Source organism: Misgurnus anguillicaudatus, chromosome 3 (genome assembly GCF_027580225.2).
Source record: "Misgurnus anguillicaudatus chromosome 3, ASM2758022v2, whole genome shotgun sequence".
NCBI classification, from domain to species: Eukaryota; Metazoa; Chordata; class Actinopteri; order Cypriniformes; family Cobitidae; genus Misgurnus; species Misgurnus anguillicaudatus.
The window spans coordinates 35,879,153-35,900,204 of record NC_073339.2 but is presented as its reverse complement, the minus strand read 5'-3'; the positions used below and the strand labels follow the sequence as shown (position 1 = coordinate 35,900,204).

The 21,052-nt window shown below is 38.2% G+C and overlaps 1 protein-coding gene and 1 long non-coding RNA gene across 3 annotated transcripts in view; one reads left to right on the top strand and one right to left on the bottom strand.

Annotated features, from left to right (window-relative positions):
- The window catches only part of LOC141363191 (uncharacterized), a 479,244-nt gene that overhangs the window by 449,478 nt on the left and 8,714 nt on the right, over positions 1-21,052 (bottom strand). The gene's annotated exons all lie outside the window — the stretch shown is intronic.
- tusc3 (tumor suppressor candidate 3) overlaps positions 1,087-21,052 on the top strand; it is a 112,764-nt gene continuing 92,798 nt past the window's right edge. For both annotated transcript variants that reach the window (XM_073865784.1, XM_073865790.1), the window contains exon 1: positions 1,087-1,245. In XM_073865784.1, the coding sequence (XP_073721885.1) occupies positions 1,141-1,245 (105 nt within the window). In that variant the 5' untranslated portion in view covers positions 1,087-1,140. The remainder of the gene's footprint in view (positions 1,246-21,052) is intronic.

Here is a 21,052-nt window from a genome sequence, read left to right as displayed (position 1 = left end):
TATCTTGTACGTGAGCTAATAAAAAATGATAAAAGAATAACTTAACACGACTGATAGGAACAATAAGGACATTGTTCTTATGATATCCTATTCTTTCACATCTTTTACAATGCATGAGAGACTAATGTAAAAATCTCATCTTCAATACGCATGAAACATGTATGTTTTTACAACCTTTGGCCTATAATGTATTATTTATCATCTGTTCAGAGTCCTCTTTCAGAACATGTGACTATACTGTGAATCACAACATTTAACCTTTGGGAAGGTTGCATTCAAACATTTTCATAAGCAAGTCGGCCTTTAAATAACTTGGCACCCATTTTCAATGCATTCTACTACCCTACTAACTAACAATACAGTATGATAATACATGTAAAGGCCTACACTGAGGACATTTACTGCAGCATCGTTTACACTGTACTTGCATGTTATTCACTCTGATTTTATGAGAGACTTTATTTAGTTTCACACTATGAGACATGAATGAAAATAAACCAAAAGATTGGTACTGTAAGTTTTGGGCAGAGATTTGTAAGCTTTATTAAATGTATGAGTGTAAATGTTTGACAATTAATAATAATAATAATAATAATAATAATAATAATAATTTTAAAATAATAATAATTTTAATGATAATAATTTAAATTATAATAATAGCATGATTATTTTTATTATTGCAAATTTTATAAATTGCATTTTAAATAACCATAAAAAAACATTAAATAACTGTTTCAAATGTTATAATTTTCGTTTTGCCAAGTCATGCTTTCTCCATATCCAATCTAACTCTATTTTAGCAGTTACTATTTTAAGACTTTTCGGGTTTGCCCCCCATTGGCAGGAACTGGAGGTACAGCAGGCTATGTAAAAAAACGCATCCTGCTCTCTGATGCTGTAACAAAATAATGTATATCTACAACATATACCTTTAAAAGTCTACAATTATTTATTATTAAAGTTATTCTTCAAGCATTTTTAAGTATTGTGAAATGGCATTTCCTCATTATTTCAAACATTTTAAATCCAAACAATAAAAACTACAAGCCCCAAAAGGCAATTGTGTGCATTCTGATTGGAGGGAATTGTAGCCAATCAAATCCCGCAGGCGCAGCTGATGCGATAAGAGCATCTTCCAACATGGCGGTGGTATTCCAGGGATTCCCATTCAACCTGTCGTTTGCATCCATACTGTTAATTCTGCTGCTATGTCTCCAGTCAGGAGGAGGTCAAAAGAAAAAGGAGGTATTGATACATTCATGACACTATCTTTACTGCGGTGTTTATTTGTGGTAAAGTCCGTTTCGTATCCAACCGGATCTGTAGCCTATTACCAAGCGGCGCAGTTGAATTGTTTTGACAGTTTCAAGGCGGATTTCTAAAGAATACTTATATAATACACATATATTTGCATCAGTGTTTATTAGGTGTCATGTTTAGTTTTATCCGTGCGGGGGTTCGTTCTTTTGTTGACGCACTTGCTGAGCGCGCGTGCCCGTGTGACGCTGCGCGCATGCCCGTATAAATGACAGTTAATTCTTGTGTAAAAATTGTTGAACACAAATTGTGTCTGTAACGAACTCCTATGGAAGTAGCAGAGACAATCTAATAATTTTATAAAGTATACACACGTATCTTTTAACAAATGTGCTTTGGCGAGGTTAAATTGAGCCCCAATTTGAAACGTTTTATTAAAGTAGGATAGATCTGTTTACCATAATTAGCCACATATTATGCATTGTTGTTTTTAACTATTGTTTAGTGCTTCTTATTGCAGTGTTTTGAATGTCATATATATCTCTCTCTCTCTGTTGTCGGCTCAGCATCTGAGAAAATATGATGTGTATTTGACCTTTCATCTTCCCTGCAGCAGAGAAGCAGGAAAATGATCATATTGAGCACAAATCAGGCAAAATGGTGAAGCAGCAATTTTCCCCTTCTCCCTCCTGCATTTTTAACTTCATTTCCTCATATTTTCTCTTCTACTTGAGTCTTTTTCACCTTCTTCTTTCTCCCTCCTGACCCAATGCTCTGCGGGTGCTGAGACGGGCAGTATTTTAAGTTACTGTCTTTAAGCCTTAATATATCTGTTAAGGTTTGCTCTGCCCTCTGTGAGCGCAGGAGGGAGAGTGGAAAGTGGGCAGGGGGTGAGGACCATTTTTTTTCTTTCCCAGATGCTCGTTCATCATCACAGCCAAATTTTGTGTCTCATTTCCTGGCTTGACTAATGGGAAAAGGTGTAAAAAGATGGAGTAAGCAGTTTTGCCCTGCTGGAGTTGCAGAGTTTTTGTTTGCCTTTGTTTCTCGTTGTTGGCTAAGGTTGACGCTTCTTCATGGGGTTTGAAGGTTTTTACTAGTTTACCGTCTGGCTGTCTTTGTTTTAAAGCATTTCAAAAATTTAGGTTTTAAAGCTGTTAAGCAATGTTTTCATATACACTATTATTAAAAATGTAGTAAGGTAATTTGACTGAAATGTTTTTCATGATCTTGAAAACGTTTAAATTAAGTCAGTTTTAATACAATAGTCTGAGAAATTGTGCATTATTTGCTTTTAATTAGTAATAGAACAATATATTTATGTGGACGATATATGGACCGATATTTGGATTTGACCTGACCCCTTTACATCCCTCCCTAACCTAGGAACTTAAATCTTGTTACACTAATGGTGAAATTAACACTGCATAGTTGCTCAGCCTGCATTTGTCAAGATATTTCAGAAGAGGAGACCAGATCTTATCAAATTTATCCAGATTTTTTTTTTTACCAACAATAAGCGAATTTTTCCCAATTGTTTTGCATTATTTTTATCACATTTGGGCACTTCTGTAAGTCTGATTGTTCAAAATTTGATATGTGGAGAAAAATATAATGCCATCATATTACTTGCTTTTATTACAATATATAAATTATATATGTATAAGTTTTTAAATCTGATGACTTGGGCTAAATAATGAAGAAAACACAGTCAATAAGAGCCCAGAATGGGAACCCCTTTAAAAAGCATCCCAGAATGATACAACAAGAAGCTGGTGCCAAAGCAATAAGTGGCTGCCTAAATAATAAATAGAGCATGATCAAATTTAAGATAGTTTTGATTTAGATTGAATTTTTCAGTAGCAACATAATTGCAATAGTTAAATTTGTTTTATTCCATAGTTTATATGAGTTTACAACAACTCTTATAAAATATGAAAATAAACAAATAAAGAGGTGTATGTATATTTAAAGGTTTAAACAGTATTGTATATATCCAATTTTCTATCGACTGTTGCACCTCATTTGTCTTAATTTCAGTATTTGCTCTTGATTACTCAAATCAACTGACCATTAGTTAACGCAATCTTGTGTCTTTTTTATTCATTTATCATGCTGACGTTTAAAATGTCAAGAATTTACATTTTCAGTGTGTTGTGAAGTTGTCTTTTTTGAAAAAGAATCTGTTTTATTTATTTATTAAATACGAAAATCAATATAACCTCAATATAACTGTCCAACACTTGTTTGGTATTGCTTGCTTTAGCAGATGCTCTTAAATCAAAAGTCTGTAGGCTATGATGAATCACTAGCAAAGAATGAGTCAAATGATTATTTGTCCAAGTTATTTTTATCTGGATGGCATGCTGTGTGTACAGTGTCAGAAGGCATTAGGATTGGATTTGCATATTTGCATTCCAACTGCAGTGACAACAAGGCAGCTTTCCTGAACCCTTTAGGAGTTTCAATTAATCTGATGCATGTCTTTTAAACCTACATATATTGTCATTGTTTTAACCCACCCCGAGTTAGGCATTTCACTTACCAATTTTGTATTTTGAAAAAAAAAAAAACTTTATACACTCTCAGAAAAAAGGTACAAAAGTTATACCTTTTAAAAAGGTCATAATATGTACCATTTAGGTACAGATATGCACCTTTGAGGTACCAGCGTGTACCTTAAAGGTACCAATATGTATCTTTTAGGTGCAAAAGTATACTTTTTGAAAAGGTACTGCCATAGTAACATCTTTTTGTACCATCATATACCTTTTTTCTGAGAGTATATGTGTGTTACCCCTTTAAATAGAATTGCAAACAATGGTCTGTAACAGTATTTGAGGTTTACAATATATAGATTGGTCGTCTAATAAGACTATACAGTGGGGAAAATAAGTATTTGACACATCAGCATTTTTATCAGTAAGGGGATTTCTAAGTTGGCTATTGACACAAAGTTTCCACCAGATGTAGCCGTCAAGTCAAATATTAAATTCATACACAGAAATCAGAACATTTAAGTATACAAGTTGAGGCATAATAAATAAAGTGAAATGACAGGGAATACGTATTGAACACATGAAGAGAACAAGGTGCAAAATGGCAAAGAAAGCCAGGAGATCACCTGAAATCTGTCAGTATTGTGAGAGAAACCCTGCCCCCTATCAGCACTAATTGATATCAGCAGGTTTAGTCCTAATTGATGGCCTATAAAGGCTTCTCATTACCCAGTAGGCACACAGGGAAGACTTCATGATGGGTAAAAGCAAAGATCTCAAAGAAGATCTTCGTAATCTTGTCGTTAAATAGCATTTTGATGGGAATGGTTATAGGTGCATTTCCAGAAGGCTGAATGTTCCTGTCAGCACTGTGGGGGCCATTATCCGGAAATGGAAAGAGCATCACTTCACCATAAACCGGCCATGATCAGGTGCTCCACGTAAGATCCCTGTCCGAGAAGTCCAAAGAATAATCAGGAGAGCCAAGAACCACTCAGGGAGAGCTTCAGGAAGACCTTGCATCAGCAGGTACTGTTGTTTTAAAGAAAACTAAGCAATGCACTGAACCGCCATGGCCTCCATGAATATTCACCAAGCAAGACTCCATTGCTGAACAAAAAGCATGTAAAGGCTCGGTTAAAGTTTGCGAAAGAGCATTTGGAGAATGCTATGGATTGTTGGGAGACTATAGTATGGTCAGATGAAAGCAAAAACTTTTTGGGAGTCATTCTACACACCATGTTTGGAGAAGAAATGGCACTGCCCACCACCCCAAGAACACAATACCAACAGTTAAGTTTGGGGGTACACAAGGCCAAGGAAACAATGAAGTGGCCAGTCAATCACCTGACCTAAATCCCATAGAAAATCTATGGATAGAACTGAAGATCAAAGTTCATAAAAGAGGCCCAAAGGAACCTTCAAGATTTAAAGACCTTGTGTGTGGAAGAATGGGCCAGAATCACTCCTGAGCAATGCAGACGAGTGGTCTCTCCATTCAAGAGGCATCTAGAAGCTGTAATCACCAACAAAGGCTTAACTACAAAGAATTAAATAAAGTGTGTTCAATACTTATTCCCTGTGTCATTTCACTTTATTTATTATGATTCAACTTGTATACTTAAATGTTCTGATTTCTTTGTATGAATTCAATATTTGGCTTGATGAATTCATCTGGTGGACATTTTGTGTCAATAGCCCACTTAGAAATACTGATAAAATGCTGATGTGCCAAATACTTATTGCTTTATGTGACCAATATGTGACCCTGCCTGTGAAAACCCAGCTGAAGTCATTTATGTGATGTACTGTTTTGTACATAAAATCATCCTACATAGATCATTTTTTTGAAAATATAACCTTGACATCTGTAATATTGACTAAGTGCGGTGCTGCACTGGCATGGGGCTGGGCTGGGATAGTCCTATCCTGACTCCGGCACTGGGGTCAAATCATGGTCCGCTTGTGCTCTTAAACTACAGCTCGACTCATTACAACCCAGACTGTCACTATGGTGGGAGGCTTGAAAGACAGCAAGTCGGGTTTATGTTCTGAAACAACTGAAATGTTTGAAGTCTTGAAGCTTCCCTCACGCTGGGGTGAGCGGTGCGAAGAGGGCCACCCCGCTGAGTGTTTGATGAAGGCAGTTTAATTCTAAAAGCTCAGAGACATAATGATGCATACATGTACTCATCCATAGAGAGGAAAATAGCGTCATGCTGCTCTGCCTTTCTCAAACTACCCTTTTTCCTCATTTCGCTCCTTTCTTTTTCGCTTCATCCCATCGTGATGGACCGTTATCCTGATGCACCGATTTCGCAGATTGGTGAAAGGGTTGCAGGGTGCAGGCCTGTATGTATGCATTTCCATAATGAGACAACACTCAGCAATATTAAGATTCTAAGTACAACACGGCTCAGTGCAAATTAATCTCCAGGTGATGATGTCTCTAGTGCATTAGAAGGTAGTTTATTGTTTTTCCTTTATGCCACTTTTCCTGAAAGAGATCACAGAGAGAGGGCAGGAAATGGAGGAAGGTATGGATTCTGTATCACCCATGAGTTTGCGGTGGGACTAGCTGTCTCGCTGAACAATTTCCTTGCTATTCCCATTGTGCCACTAAGGCTCTACCGAGGAAGTGACGCACTTCGCTTGTATCACAGATTTTTCCATGCAGACTTTCCTGTGACATCTGCCGTGAACAGAAAGAGTAAAGTGCAATTGATGGCATAAAAGCTCAAACGCTCTTGAGCCTGTAGCATGTGCTCAGCTGTCACCCCGGTGTCTATCCGAATAGACAGTGAGCTGTGTTTAAGGCCTAGTCTACTGGATTTGTCAAATGATTTGTATTGCGCCTGAGAAGCATTACCAAAATGATTCTCCATGCCATGCACACTCGCTCCAGCCGGCAGATGACTGTGATATATCAACATAAAGCCCAAAGCCATCGCATATGCATTGTTTATGGAGAATCATTCTGAATATTGAGACTTTTGTCTGCCCCAGCCCCGCAAACATCCAAAATTAGGCTTTAAAAGGTAAATAAACTAAATAGATGCATGAATATTTAGCAGACTCCCGTCTCTGCTGATTTCAGATCTGTGCCCGATGGTTTTATTCTATTTTCCTTGAACATTTTCCTCAAGATTTAAGATATTTGCTAGTCATTCATAACAAGTGCATTGCTATTTTTTCCTTTTTCACAGGAGAGAAAATAGTAAAAGAGAGCATAAATGTTTATGAATTATCTACAGGGATAGAGAACGGTGTAAAATATGTTTATTTAGACTTAACTTAAAATACTCCCACCATTGAGGCATTGCAGAGATATTTTATAGTTAACTGTAAATGTTTGGAAATCTCCAATGACACACGCTGTTTCTGCTTATCTCATGTTAATCTTGAGTACCTATATTACATCCTTCATGTATCCAAAGAGTCTTTAGTTTTATCAGATTTATTAAAGACAGCTCTGCTGTACCATTTTATTTTTTTAATAAACTCGCACACACAAAATATTATCCCATTATCTCTAGATAACTTATGATTCACTACATGTTTGTGTCATTTGGTTGGAACTGGAACTGCCGGTTGGAACTGTCCCCATTTCAACAAAATCCAGCGTTAAAGGAAAACACCACAGTTTTTCAATATTTTACTATGTTCTTACCTCAACTTAGACGAATTAATACATACCTATATTTATTCAATGCGTGCCGTTAATCTTTGTAAAGGGCGTTGTGTTAGCATTTAGCCTAGCCCCATTCATTCCTTTGGATCCAAACATGGATGAATTTAGAAGCCACCAAACACTTCCCTATTTAAAGACTGTTATTTGAGTAGTTACATGAGTACAGTAAGTGTGGTGGCACAGAACAAAACGTGGCAATTTTTTAAGCGGATAAAAAAGCCAAGGTCGAAGTCCTGCAAACTAAGTGCTCTTTTGCCATACAATATAGTTCTCGCTTAAAAAATTGCAATGTTTTATTTTGTTCCTCCATACTTACTCGTGTAACTACTCATGTAACAGTCTTTAAATATGGAAAACATGGAAGTGTTTGGTGGCTTCTGGGTTCGTCCCTGTTTGGATCCTTAGGAATGAATGGGGCTAGCCTAAATGCTAACACATTCACGATGCGCTGTACAAAGATGAAATGCACGCATTGAAAAAAGAAATGTATGTATTAATTTGTCTAAGTTGAGGTAAGAACATAGTAAAATATTGAAAACTGTAGTGTTTGCCTTTAAACAAACACACATGCACAGCTACACCGCTACCCCGGAGAAACAAGCTATATCTATTGTTTCCATAATGCTGGGTTCTTTTGAAAGCTGAACGAGCTTAAATTTCCCTCACAAACCACAACACACTTCTTCAGTGACGTTGATTTCGTGCCAGTTGGTGTGTGCTATTCCTGTTAAAGCACTTCTATTGTACTTCCTGCACTAAAATTGCCCATAAAAGAAATAAAGCAAGATTGTTACGTATGAATATTTCATGTTCAAAAAAAAAAAAAAAAACTTGTACGAACACTGGTGAGGTGCATTTGGCAAAGAAATAATCCGTCCAACTGCTTTGTTTAGCATGAGAAATCCAAATCTTAAACAGTGTTAATAAGTCAGAATGCTTGAAATACCTTCAGAACCCCCCCCCCCCAAATGTCATAACATTTTTGTTTTAAAACGCTCATAGGCACAGACAACATTTTTAAGGCAAATGACATGCTTAGTTTCAGTGACATAATACAGAATTAAGAAACTTAAATGGACAGTTCACCCAAAAATGAAAATTTTGCTATCATTCGTTTTAAACCTGTTTGAGTTTCTTTATTCTGTTGAACACAAACAAAGATCTTTTAAAAATGATGGTAAGAACACAGTTGATGGTATACTCGATAGTATTTGTTTTTCCTACTATGCAAGTCAATGGGTACAGTACTGTCAACTGGGTGCTTACCATCATTTATCAATAGTGTTGGGCGATATGCCCCATTTTGAGATCGTCCTATCGTCAGCCTGTGAGATCGGTGATACACGATAGTATCGGGGGGCGGGAAAGTAAAAAGGAAAGTTTGCCTCAGCTCGCATGAAACGCATCAAACTGAACAAATACATAAGGATTACTACTTTAGTTTATGTTTAGACTTCGGACAGACGCGACAGCGCGTGCACGTGAGACAGAGAGAAGCGCAGCTGCTCATGCACGCTGGATTTAGTGCTAGAAGGGGTCCAAGACGCGCGCATCAAGTGCAGGTATGTGCAAGAAGGAATTCTCTATTTTCAAGCTCTCCATGTAAAGTGAAGCCCACAAACCCTGCATGCAATGTGGATGTTAATGTAAAACTATGATGATAATAACCATTCGCCAACTATCATCATGACTATCGCCATAAAAGCCTGCCATTGGCGATATGTCTGAAGATCGTCGATACACAATACTATCGTCTATCTGCACAACCCTATTTATCAAAAAATCTTTGTTTGTGTTCAACAGAATAAAGAAACTCAAATAGGTTGTGAAGAACCTGAGGGTGAGAAAATAATGACAAAATTTTCGTTTTTTATGTAAACTATCCCTTTAAGATCTACACAGTACTTTATTTTGACAAATTTAGACTTCTTCAACTTCAACATCTTTGACTCTGTCGAGTCCAAAGTGAAGCGCACAAACCCATTGGGAGATATAATTTGTATACACCGTTTACTAATTCACTTACTGTTATTCGACTGACAGGCTTTTTCTGAAATTTTAATGCCCCTTTCTTTGAAATTACTAGTCTTTTTACAGTGGCTATGCATAGTATGAAGTTTCTAATCGAAATATGTGACATTTCATTTGATTTATTTGAATGTTTCATTAGCCGCAGACCTGTTGATTGAATGATAATAGCTTGTGTGGCAGAGCTGTCCGTTTGATGGATGCTTTGTGTTCACTAGACGTCGCCATGCCTTCAATCTGACATTTCGAGTCAGAAATTGGGCATAATCAGAGGGCAGTTATTTTTGTAGCCAGTGGAAAGGGGAGGGTTTGTGAGACCACAAGCAAGACATGCTGTGTTTAACATCAGAGAAAGATCTTTAAAGAGATGACTGTAGTTATTGATGGATGAGCTATGTACTTGTAGTAGATTAAAGATGCATTTAAAAGGCAGTGCTTGTAGTGGGTGTATTTACATTTGTTCACTTTATGAATATGTACTGATCAAAAGCTATCGGAAACAAAGTATGTGCTCCAACACTTGTTGTTAATGGATCTTGTTGTTTAGGCCCTATCTACAGTAGTTGTTTAGTCTTGCTAAATCGAGCCACGTAGCGTATAGAAGTATGTTAGCCTTGCAATGCAAACACAGTTGCTAGTTGTTTTTAGCGTTTACGAGCCATATCGAGTGTCGCAGAATGTTAATGCCAGGCATCATTGCCATACGCAAACCCAACTTTGTTAAAATGGCACATAGCATATGATTTATTTTTGTTTCGTCGAGACTGTAATTGAAATGTGCATAGTAGTCCGATTAAAATGTATAAAGTTTAAACAAACCCTTATAGCCTGATTTTCTGTGCTTTCTCAGGGTGACACAGGAGCTCTGTTACTTTGCGCATTGCTTCTAGCCCAATGCCATCTGACAGTGTAGTCCAGAGCTTTATCTGGAGTTGGCCTTGACTCAGACTCGACACTTGATCTCGAAATGGACTCGACTACAACACTGCCATCTAAGCTCCTAATAATCACATGTAGAGTCCAACAGAGTCTAATGCATACGAAGAAAACCGCCAGCCTTGAATTTTGACAAACATTGTTTTTCTGTCTTTAAAATGTCATACGAGGTAACAACTTCACTTCTTATTTATTCTCCTTTCATTGGTCCCAGTCCTGCGTACCGCCCGCCTGTCCACCCCATAGCTTGTGACATCTTCGATTGTCCGTTATCAGCCCTGTCATAGCAGGCATCGTCACAGCGTGGCGAAGGATGATCCGGCGGAGATGCGGTAAGTGGGAGACCGGCGTGGCCGGGTAAGCCTGTCGAACCGGATAACGCTAGCAGTCTTATCAGCGCTGCGCCAGCCGTCCGCGGCAAAGCCTTAAACCTGCATTAAAAAGTGTATCAGAGAGAGAGGTTCATTAGGAAGAGCAGTGACAGGAAGGAAAGTATTCAAGAATCTTCCCAACATCTATTCATTTGTTTCTCTCTCCGGTCTCCATTCTGATTTTCATCTCTCTTTATCGCTTGGAATTTCTTTCGGATCAGGAATGTCGTTCTAACCTTTACCTATTTGAGTTGTACTGTATAAGGTATTATCAGTATCCGCCACGCGTTTTGTTAAAGACACTTAGCAGGAAAGTGATTGGTAAGGTAATTCATTGGTGGATGCTGCGACCCTCCTTTTTATATCAGTGGTCTCAGTATAAAACGAATTTTGGTTTGATAAAGAGGTGCAAAAACTAAGATACGACAAACGATTAGTAACAAACAGTCTTGTCCTAATAGTTAGAGAGTCAGGCTTGATTCTCACAGATGGCAGGAAGCGACTACATTGCCCTTGAACAAGTCACCTTTACCCCGGTTGCTCCTTGGGCGCTGCAGTGAATGCCTACCGCTCTGGGTGTGTTTGTGTGTCTTCATGGTTTGCAGTGCATGAGGTCACATTTCGAGTATGGGTTACCATACTTGACAGTCGTGTCACTTTAATCCACATCATCCTGTCTTAATGTAATTTGTTAGCGAGAATAAAATGTAGATCACACTTGTTGATATCTAGTCAGATGTCTGATTTTGTGAGATTTTTTTTGCTTGTATTAAGCTGCCATATTTTTCTTTTTCTCAGGATTGTTTGTGAAATGTCTTTTTTATTAAGTTATTAAGGCACTCTGTGAGTCAATTTCATCTTAAGATGTAATATCATTACATTCATGGCCATCGCGATTCAAGTCACCGTCTAATTGACAGGAATATTAGATCCAAGTCTTCCTCACTTCTTTATAAAGTTGAGTATGGAGAAAGAACGATTTTGAAGAAGGACAATAATCTAAATTGAGCTGCTTTGTCTTTTATTACACTCAGTCCTGACCCAAATCCTCAAGTAAATTATACTTCATAATTAATAATGATAATCCCGAATCCTTTGTTGTCTCAGAGGACAGTCTATTATTACTTCAACGATCTGCTCACTTTTCAGCTTGGTTGCTGTTTTATGAAATAAAAGGCTGCTTTCGCATAGTCATTTTGACTCTGTTAGTCCAATTTGACCAATCAGAAGTCAATTTAATGTCAATCCTGCATCCCTCACATATCAACCAAACTCACTTAGTAGAAATGGGAGACCAATTTCACGATTCAATTCTGACTAAGATTTCCATACCACACGCGTGAGCAGCGAGTGAGGAGAGCATTTGCCACACATGGCTTTCATACCGGCTACGTTACTGTGCAGCTTACCAACAGTACTTAAGTTCGCAATTCACATTACTTTATTTTAAATACATTCATGAAGAAAACCTCTTCAATACGCTTTTTTACTGTCAGTGTAATTAATGTAACTGTAATTTGTTTAATCCTCCTTGTTTTGATGCTGTTTTGGTCCGTGTAATGTTTTCCTGAAGTTTCCGATAAAGAAAATTGTCACTTAGTGATTGACAACATGATGCAATCGTGTTCCCCTCCAACACTATAGCAAAAATTTAGCTGACGGCAAAACGATCGCAGCACTGATGCTTCAGTGCCGCTCCTGCTACGCGAACCTGCGCTGCTGACACATGCGGTGTGTATCCAGTGTGCATGCTCTAACTTGATAAAGCTACCCAGTCTCACGAGGTTTCGTGATATAGTCACGTACATTATTGATTTTTTTTTTCGCAATATTATCACGAATTCCTGTTTTCGTGTGATTATCACGTATTGGTTACTCAACAGCTTTTTCCTGTTTTTAAACCATTGTCGCTTCGGTTTAGGGTTAGATTTGGTGCTTGGTTTATACTATTTTTTCAGATTTTTTAAAATATTTTGCTTGGCGTACGGGTTAGAGTTGGGTTTGGGTATGGATGTAATTTCATGTAAATCTAACCCTAAACCAAAGCGACAATGATAAGAAAATAGGACAAAACAGTTGAGTAACCAATACGTGATAATCACACGAAAACAGGAATTCATTATACGATCACGTAAAAATGCGGAAATTCGTAATAATATCACGAAAAAATAATCAAAAAGTTACGTGACTATATAATGAAATTTCGTGAAACTAGGCATGATAACGTGGGTGCCGAAAAAATTAGCTGCTTATGCGCTGCTCACATTAGCGTTAGATTTAATAAAGTTTGTTTTAATTTGATTCAGCATTGGTTCTGTTAGCAATATTACTTTTTTTTGCAGTCATTAGCTTTTATAACCAAACTGTGTGTGAGCCTTGCCTTGTTTTGATTATTCTAGAAGATTATAGAACATTTTTCTATAATATGCAGTTAGTCATAAGGATTTTAAAGTGTCACATCAGGAACGAGTGATGGAAATACAAAATTCTGAATAAAAATCTCTTAATTCGCAAAAAAAAAAGTTTTTACGCTCTCTTGAGGTGTTTTTTTGTTTTGTGCGAAAAACGGTTAATGTGAATAATTGAAGATGCAATGCAACCGCATATGCAGAATATATTCTGACATAGCGAACAATAAATCCACATGACTAAGGGTGCGTGCACACCAAAGCTTTTAAACGCGGACGCCGAAAGACAGCTTTTTTCAGCCGACCGCTATTTTTTTTCAGCTGAGCGCTTTGGTTGCTGTGATACTTCTGCTTTGTTTTTAAGTCGTTGTACGATGTCCCGGTTGGTTGTTGAGATATTTGTCCCACCCCTCCTCCCCTGTGATTGGACGGCCGTTTGAGAACTGACATTAACGATCTGAGCTTTTTACTCAAAGTTGAATATTTATCGAAAACATACGCCAGCCGCCGGTGTAAAGGCTTTGGTGTGCACGCCCCGGTTGCTTCAGCTGATGGATTTGACAAGACCTGAAATGTTTTATGAAGCAACTGCAAAAGTTTAAAACAATGGGTACATGAGCGAGAAACGGATGTCCAGAAGTGGTTTTAAGAGGAAAACACAAATGTACAGGATCCTCGGCCACAGACCTATTGGTACGACTCTGGCTTCTGTTATTATTGGTTTAGGTTATTGCTTTTAAAATGCTGGTTACTAGATAACCAATATAACCATTATGCACTCAATGAACTGTATGGAAACGCACCTAATTCGAATTTGCTTTGTATTCTGTTTTTGCAAACTTAAAAAAATATCGTTTCACATTTGGATGGAAACCCAGCTATAGATGCCCATGTCAGAAGTGGCTGCAGATTCAGGTCTTTGATGATTGGTTTGTGGATAAATTGGCTGACTAGCTCTGCTGTTTGACATTTCACTCCCATCAAATAGACTTGCATGAAGTTGCTGCATCAGCAAGCCCTGCCCTCTTGCTTTCTGTTTATTGAACTAAAGCGCTGTTTGATTTTGTTATAAAAAGAGCATAATAAAAGCAACTATATTACTTTCACCGCATTATTCTCACAGCAATAATATTGCCTGGTTTAGCAGTATACAACAGTCAGAAGGAATTCATTCTTGTTGGTAGGATGGTGTGTGGTGTAGCTTCAGGCTGGTTAGCAGAAAGTTCAAATGTTCAAATCTCAGAAGAGCATCCTTATGCTGCAGTGCGTATCTTTATATTTTTATTAAAAATGTACAAAATCGGTTAATCAAGTGAGTAAATGAACAAAACGTTCAAAACTGTCACCTCACCCTCCCTTAAAGTACCTAAGGTAACCTGCAATTTTAAACCAAGCTATCTTTAAGAAACTTAATTTAGGTTATGTGTTTATTAAGTGATATATGCTTTGTACGTATGTTTTGTTCTGTTCAGGGCTCCTCAGAGATAAAAATGGAGTTTTAAGAGATTTTAAGATTTTAAGTATTAATTTATATTAACTAATGCAGTTAACAAATGGGTTAAAACCTATAGGTGGAGGGGTGATCATCTTTTCCCCTTATTTGTGCAAAACAGTATTCAGCGCTCTGTCGTGTAACGGTCAAAAACTGTTCAGAGAAAAACATAACAGCGGAGATTAGATGCATGTTTCCAAAGCTGAACTGCTCAGAAGGGGAGAGGTTTTATTACACACACTTGTCTTTCACAGCAAAAGGGAAAGTGTTGCAGACTAGTTTCTAACTTTCTAATTACTCTTGTGATGTTTGTTTAAGAGTGAATCTGTTATTGTGTATAAATCACTGTGAACATTTGCAAGTTTTTGAGAGTGTGCAGATGCCGCATCGATACTGGGTTGTATTTTTATGCCTGAAGAGGAACGCGAAAACCGTTGACGTTTTTTAAGTTAAAGTTTGATGGCTTCATCGCTTGACAGATACGGAATTCATCAAGGTAATTGGAGCGGAAAGATTCCCTTCTTGTGCTTGCCCAACAGAGCACAGTGATGTGCTTTTATCTGACACCCCTGTAATTAAAGATAAGAACCTAAATATTAAAGGCATGCCGAGAAGCCGGTCATATCTAAATGCAGTTTACGCCACAGCTCCTGCAAACTGTACTGTAGGATAGGGTTTGAAAAGCTGCTTTGAATTAGGGCTATATTCAATAAATGGTAATCATCTGTTTATTATTTTTTGAATTGGATATTTCAAATATTGTATTGACCAAATGTCCTTCTTTAAACAACAAATAATCTGTTAACAGGTGCAGGATCACAGGCATTTTCTCATCTAAACAACTTAGAAATCTGTTACTGCAATAGTTGTTATTGCTTGTGAAGAGCTTAGATGTAAAACCGGGGTGTGCTTTACATCTTGAAAAGTGAAGCTGCTGGCTCTTTGTTTGACCCTGGTGGCTGGCTGCACTAAAAGTCATAAACCCCACCCACTCCATGCAAACGAATGAGACTCGGATAAAAAAATTACACAACTTTCTGAAAGGATGGTTTTGGTCCTTTTAAGGTAGTTGTTTTCACGCTGATTATGTTCAGTTCTTCATTTTTGTGATTACGTTTCATTTTAGCTAGTAATTTGATGCTAGAGAAACACGGTGTGTGTCGTTATGATTGACATTTGTGATTGACAGCTTCTCTGAGCTCTGAGACTCTCTGAGCTTTATGGGAAGATTGAAGATATTTCTGTGTTATTTCACCCCCCGACAAAATTAGTTGTATTTAACTTGCCTTATTTTAGCAAGCCAGTCAAATGAGACGTTCAAGGGTCGTGGTTGAATTGGGCGCATGAGCATTTGGGTGGAAGTTTAATACCGTGGCGGACGATTCCTTCTGCTAGTGTCGTAGTTCTCGAGACCGGTCTCGGTTTCAAGACAACTTTTTTAGGGATGCTCCGATCAATGCCGATCTCCACTAATAATACGTGGCCGATCACTATTCTGAATCGGACAGCCGATCTTATTACAGGTATTTCATGTACTACGGCTTTTGATCAGTAAGTCCTTATCGATCTAAAATCACTGTTAGTTTGAGTCGTTTATAACATGCATTTGAAAAAGCAACACTTGTCAAACATAATTATTAAACATATTCTTTATTATCATGAAAATACCTGAAAAGGTTTGAAGAACAGCAATATAAATATATCCTTCAGACATTTCATGGAGCTGCGTGTGTATTGTTCTTCGTCTACAGTGCATTTTGAGTTTCTGCACGAGAGCGCCCCCTGGCTTTTGGATGTAGCAGCATTTCACCATAATTCATTGAGAAACATAGCAAGCATTATTGGCCGATCGATCGGAGCATCCCTAAACTGTTTAAAGGTTCATTTCATTTGTATAGAGAGTCTGGCCACGCTCCACTGCAAAGCGTTACTTCCGTTAAGGAGGGTCCTCTGTTGAAGTTTAAAACTATTGGATCTGCCCAGAGTCACTCAGGATCTGTCATAGCCAATCGCTAACATGTGGTCGTGACGTATAACAAGTCCGAATGAACAGACCAACAAAACTTAGCAAAACATTGTTTTTGCTCCGGCTTTAACTTCTGTATTTTCTGCAGTTTTGCAACAACAGACCGAAAAGCTTTTCTCACGTCTTTCTCCGCTGCCATTACTGAACTACAACTCAAACTGACGCACAACCTTAACGTCATCGTTCTTAGCCACCCCCCTCTGTTCGCTGATTGGACCTGCAGATTTTTGCAGGACAAAACAAAACTCTACACAGCAGTCCCAGACGTAGTACTGAAGGGAAATGAAAATTAAGCGGAAGCACGTAGGAGGGCGGAGCCAGGCTAGGTCAAGACCACAACTACGGTAAATCACAAATTTATTTTTTATCATTAATTTTATGCATTTTTTTCAGGTTTGGCATATGATGTTGGCATTGTTTAAGCATTGTTTAAGTTTCTCCCAATGACAATTTTAAAAACACCTGCATATTGTTAAGTGGATGGCAAGCCATGGAAAGACAGTTCAGAATAAATGGTTAAGTTGATTTCAGCTCTTTAGTGTTTGTTCACTTTTATTTGCTTATAGACAAAGATAAATTTCCACATATCTGCAATGCCTTTGATTATTTTATGGACTTCTCTGATGGCATACACACACACGCATGCGCACAGACAAGAAGTCCCTAATCATACGCATATTCCACATTTTATCATAAGTGTTTTAATGCAGTGACTTGCACTGGTCTTGGTCTTGACTTGGTCTCGACCTGTCTTGGTCTTGACTTGGTCTCAACCCTTTAAAGTCTTGGTCTTGTCTCGGTCTCGGCCTCGGCCTGTCTTGGTCATGACTTGGTCTCGGTTTAGGTGATCTTGACTACAACACTACCTTCTGCGCATGCCCTGGCTCCAAACTGACGTTTTTGCATAACATGGCAGTGCCCATGGTCGGACATTTTGCTTTTAATTCATTACAATGGAAGGTTGCATCATCCATCTTTTTTCAGTCTATGTGCAAAACATGAACATTTTTATTCAGATTAATTTTTAATAATTTTTTTATGTGATAATGCATCTTTCTTGAGCAATTGAAAAAAATAAAATGCAATTGATGATCTGACATTTAATTTTCAATACAATCTTGAAGCAAGGCTTTTTATTCATGCCCAAGCAATAATAGTGTACATGTAATGCACAGATTTTTACACGTGTTTTCTTTCTGCGTTGTTCACATTCACACAACAGACTACGTTTACAAGGATAACCGTGTAATTTTCAAATAAGTTTGGGTAAATGTATCCTCTAGGTCAAGAAAACATGAACCCAGTGCACTGTCTGAAGCCTTGAGATGCAGCTTGCTTCTCTAACTGTGCGTGAGTAGCGCATTGAAACAGTTGTGTTTTCTTTGCTCTTAATATTTAAATTGTCAAAGCCTAAAACACAGGCAAATGATTTGCATTTTTGTGACGATGTGGCACTGGCTCATGGGGGCAAGTGACAGTTATGTTAGCTGTTCGAAGCATCGTTCACTGCCCCGGGCTATCAGGCCATTATTATGAGTAAGTAAAAAGTTAAGCATGCATATTAAGAATCGATTCAGGGATTTCCAGAATCAATTTTGTTTTGTTAAATAGAAGGCAGATTACAAACTGAGAATTGATATATTATTATACCCAGCTCTAATAGTGTAGTTTGCTCATTTATAGGTTATCGGCCATAGATAAAAGTAATCATACAGCCAAAACTGTAATATCAATGCAACTGTAAACTGGACTTATTTATAGTTATGCAATTATATATGTTCCTGTAGCTCAATTGGTAAAGCATTGTGTTGACAGCACAAAGGCCATGGGTTCCATTCACTATGGATAAAAGTGTAAATGGTATTAATGTAAGTGTGGTGTATTAAGAACTACATTTATTTATTTACACACGGATGATCTGGAATTTAAAGCAGGCAAGCTGACATTGAGATCTGTAGAGCCAGACTACTGTGCTTTTACTGGATCATGTGAGAGTTTATGCTTACAATGTAAAGATCAAATTGAAACAAGCTTTGCAGATCCCAGATAAGCTTCTCCATCCATGAAAGCCAAGAAAGGGGCACACGGGAGAAGTATTATATCATCCACAATGTCTGGGCTGCCAAAGGGCTGAAGCATAATGAGATTGATCCTGATATGAAATAGCACCACGTCCTGTTTTTCCTCAAGCTTTGTAACCAGACTTTTGGAAGCAGAAGAAAGGATAGAGGAGGTTCATGAAGTAAGATTGGGTGAGAGTATATAGAGGAGAAGACAGAAAGATGAAAAATTTTGGTTAGTTAATTCCACCGCTGTAGTCCGTATGTCCCTTTGTCTCTACCCGCAGCAACAGTGCAAAATCCAGACCTATTTACTTATTGACAAAGTCTGATCCACCCCCAGGAAAAGGTCAGGCAACAGGAGGAGGCATCTGACCGGCATAAAAACTAACCAACCTTAAAAAGCAGCACAGTAGTGTGCAATTTTGCCTTATGTAAATTGCAGACCACGAAAGCCATTTGTCTCTTAAATGCTTCATTTTCAGAGCCATTGGCTCCCTTGGAATTAATTTTGTCTGGAGTTTTGTTTTAGTAAAATGAAGCAGTAATGCGTTTATGTAATATAAACAAAAAGTCCTGGGAAGAAAGAAAACCTTATTACATTAGAACCGGATTCGTTTGAGTACCGTGTCTGTTAATAGACTTGTCTAAAGTAAGACATCCATTGATTCTTAACACGCAGCTTGGTATTTATTTATATTTTTATTTAACAAGAGCAGCTGGAGTTGCCATATCAATTACAACGCACGCCATTAATCTGAAAAGCACCATTGCCGCTGCATGTTAGCGATTATGCAAGTTTCTCGTACACAGCAAAGTTTTTAAAATGAAGCGGTAGATGCTCATTTACTCCCCGCCAGGTGGATAAAACAACTCGATTCTTCATTTCTAAGTTTGGAGGTTTGATAATGTCTGTTATAGAATAAAATATCTTGGAGAGAAGGTTTGATGGCCATTAAAGTGGAGCCAGGTGCCATACAAAGGCATTGATGCAGTGGAGAACGTATGGACTTTTCCTCTTATTTTCCATGGGGATGGAACAAGAGGTGAAATGGGGATTGCGCTCTCTCTGGAAAGAGATGACATTGAATTGTTTTCATTTAACTTTTGACCTCACCACAAGCCTTTGGAAAAGCGCGAGTGCACGTGTGTACATTTTTCCTTGTGAGGTTTTGATTGGTTGTTCGGACGAAGTGATAGAATCTCTCTCCTCTTTTCTTATTGCGTTCTATTCATCTTACCCTCGGCGTGTGTGAGTGCCGATGTAAAAATGCCCTCATTCATTTGGGAATTCTTAAGCCGTATTCAGGCTCCTTTCATTCCCAACACTCGTCTTGCGGAAATAAAAGAGAAATAGTATAGCCTCCGTTTCTCCAGCATCACTCTTTAAAGAGTAACTTACCCCCTAAACCAACTTTTTTTAGTTAATGATCTGTAAGAATGGGGCTTTATTAGTGCTGTTCATTTGATTTTAGTAACATTTTTAACATTTGGATATAAAGTGTTTCAATACTACAATATATGGTGTAAAAACGTCTGAGTGCTGCCCTCTTCAGGTTGAACGGTGGCTACTGCAGTTAAATTTTCCTATTGGATGTTGGGTCCAAAAAATACCGCGTGATGTAAGCAGGTTTAAGCTCACCACGCCCTTGTTACGATCTCACCACACACTTGGTACGAGCTTCGTCCCCTCTATCTCTATTGGGATCTGCCCACTTTTCTTGCATTTTTCAGTGGGTGGAGTCAGGCTCTGACCAGGGGTTTAGTTACTCTTTAATCACCCCGTTTACTAAGTTTAGACTTTCTGATTTGTGATCGGGGACCACCTCCCAAATTTGTCTTCGTAGCATCATGCAAACACCTGCAAAACCGGCCCCACAAAAGCAACCTTTTTGAAACTGCGCTCCTGAGTCCCTCATTGATATTCAAAGTGGATCTCATCCCACTGTCCCAGCAAACTCTCACACCAGGTTCATTCTGCATCTTCTGCATATTCATGAGCCCACATTCCGATACAACCGGCCCAAATCACATTTCGAGTCGTGTCTTCCGATAATTATGGATTGGATATGCGCACGGCTTTGGGGAATGAAGGATGCCGCAATAAAGCGCGTGTGCGCGGAGGGTTAAAAAAGCAGACGGTAAGTGTTGTGAATAGAGAGAGAGATTAATGAGACAGACTTGGTCTCGTTCGATGACAGCAGGGATACAGATGTCCCAGCGCAGTATGTGGCCTCTGAACAAAACTACTGGAGCTCCAGAAAGAGAAAGAGAGAGATTGAAAG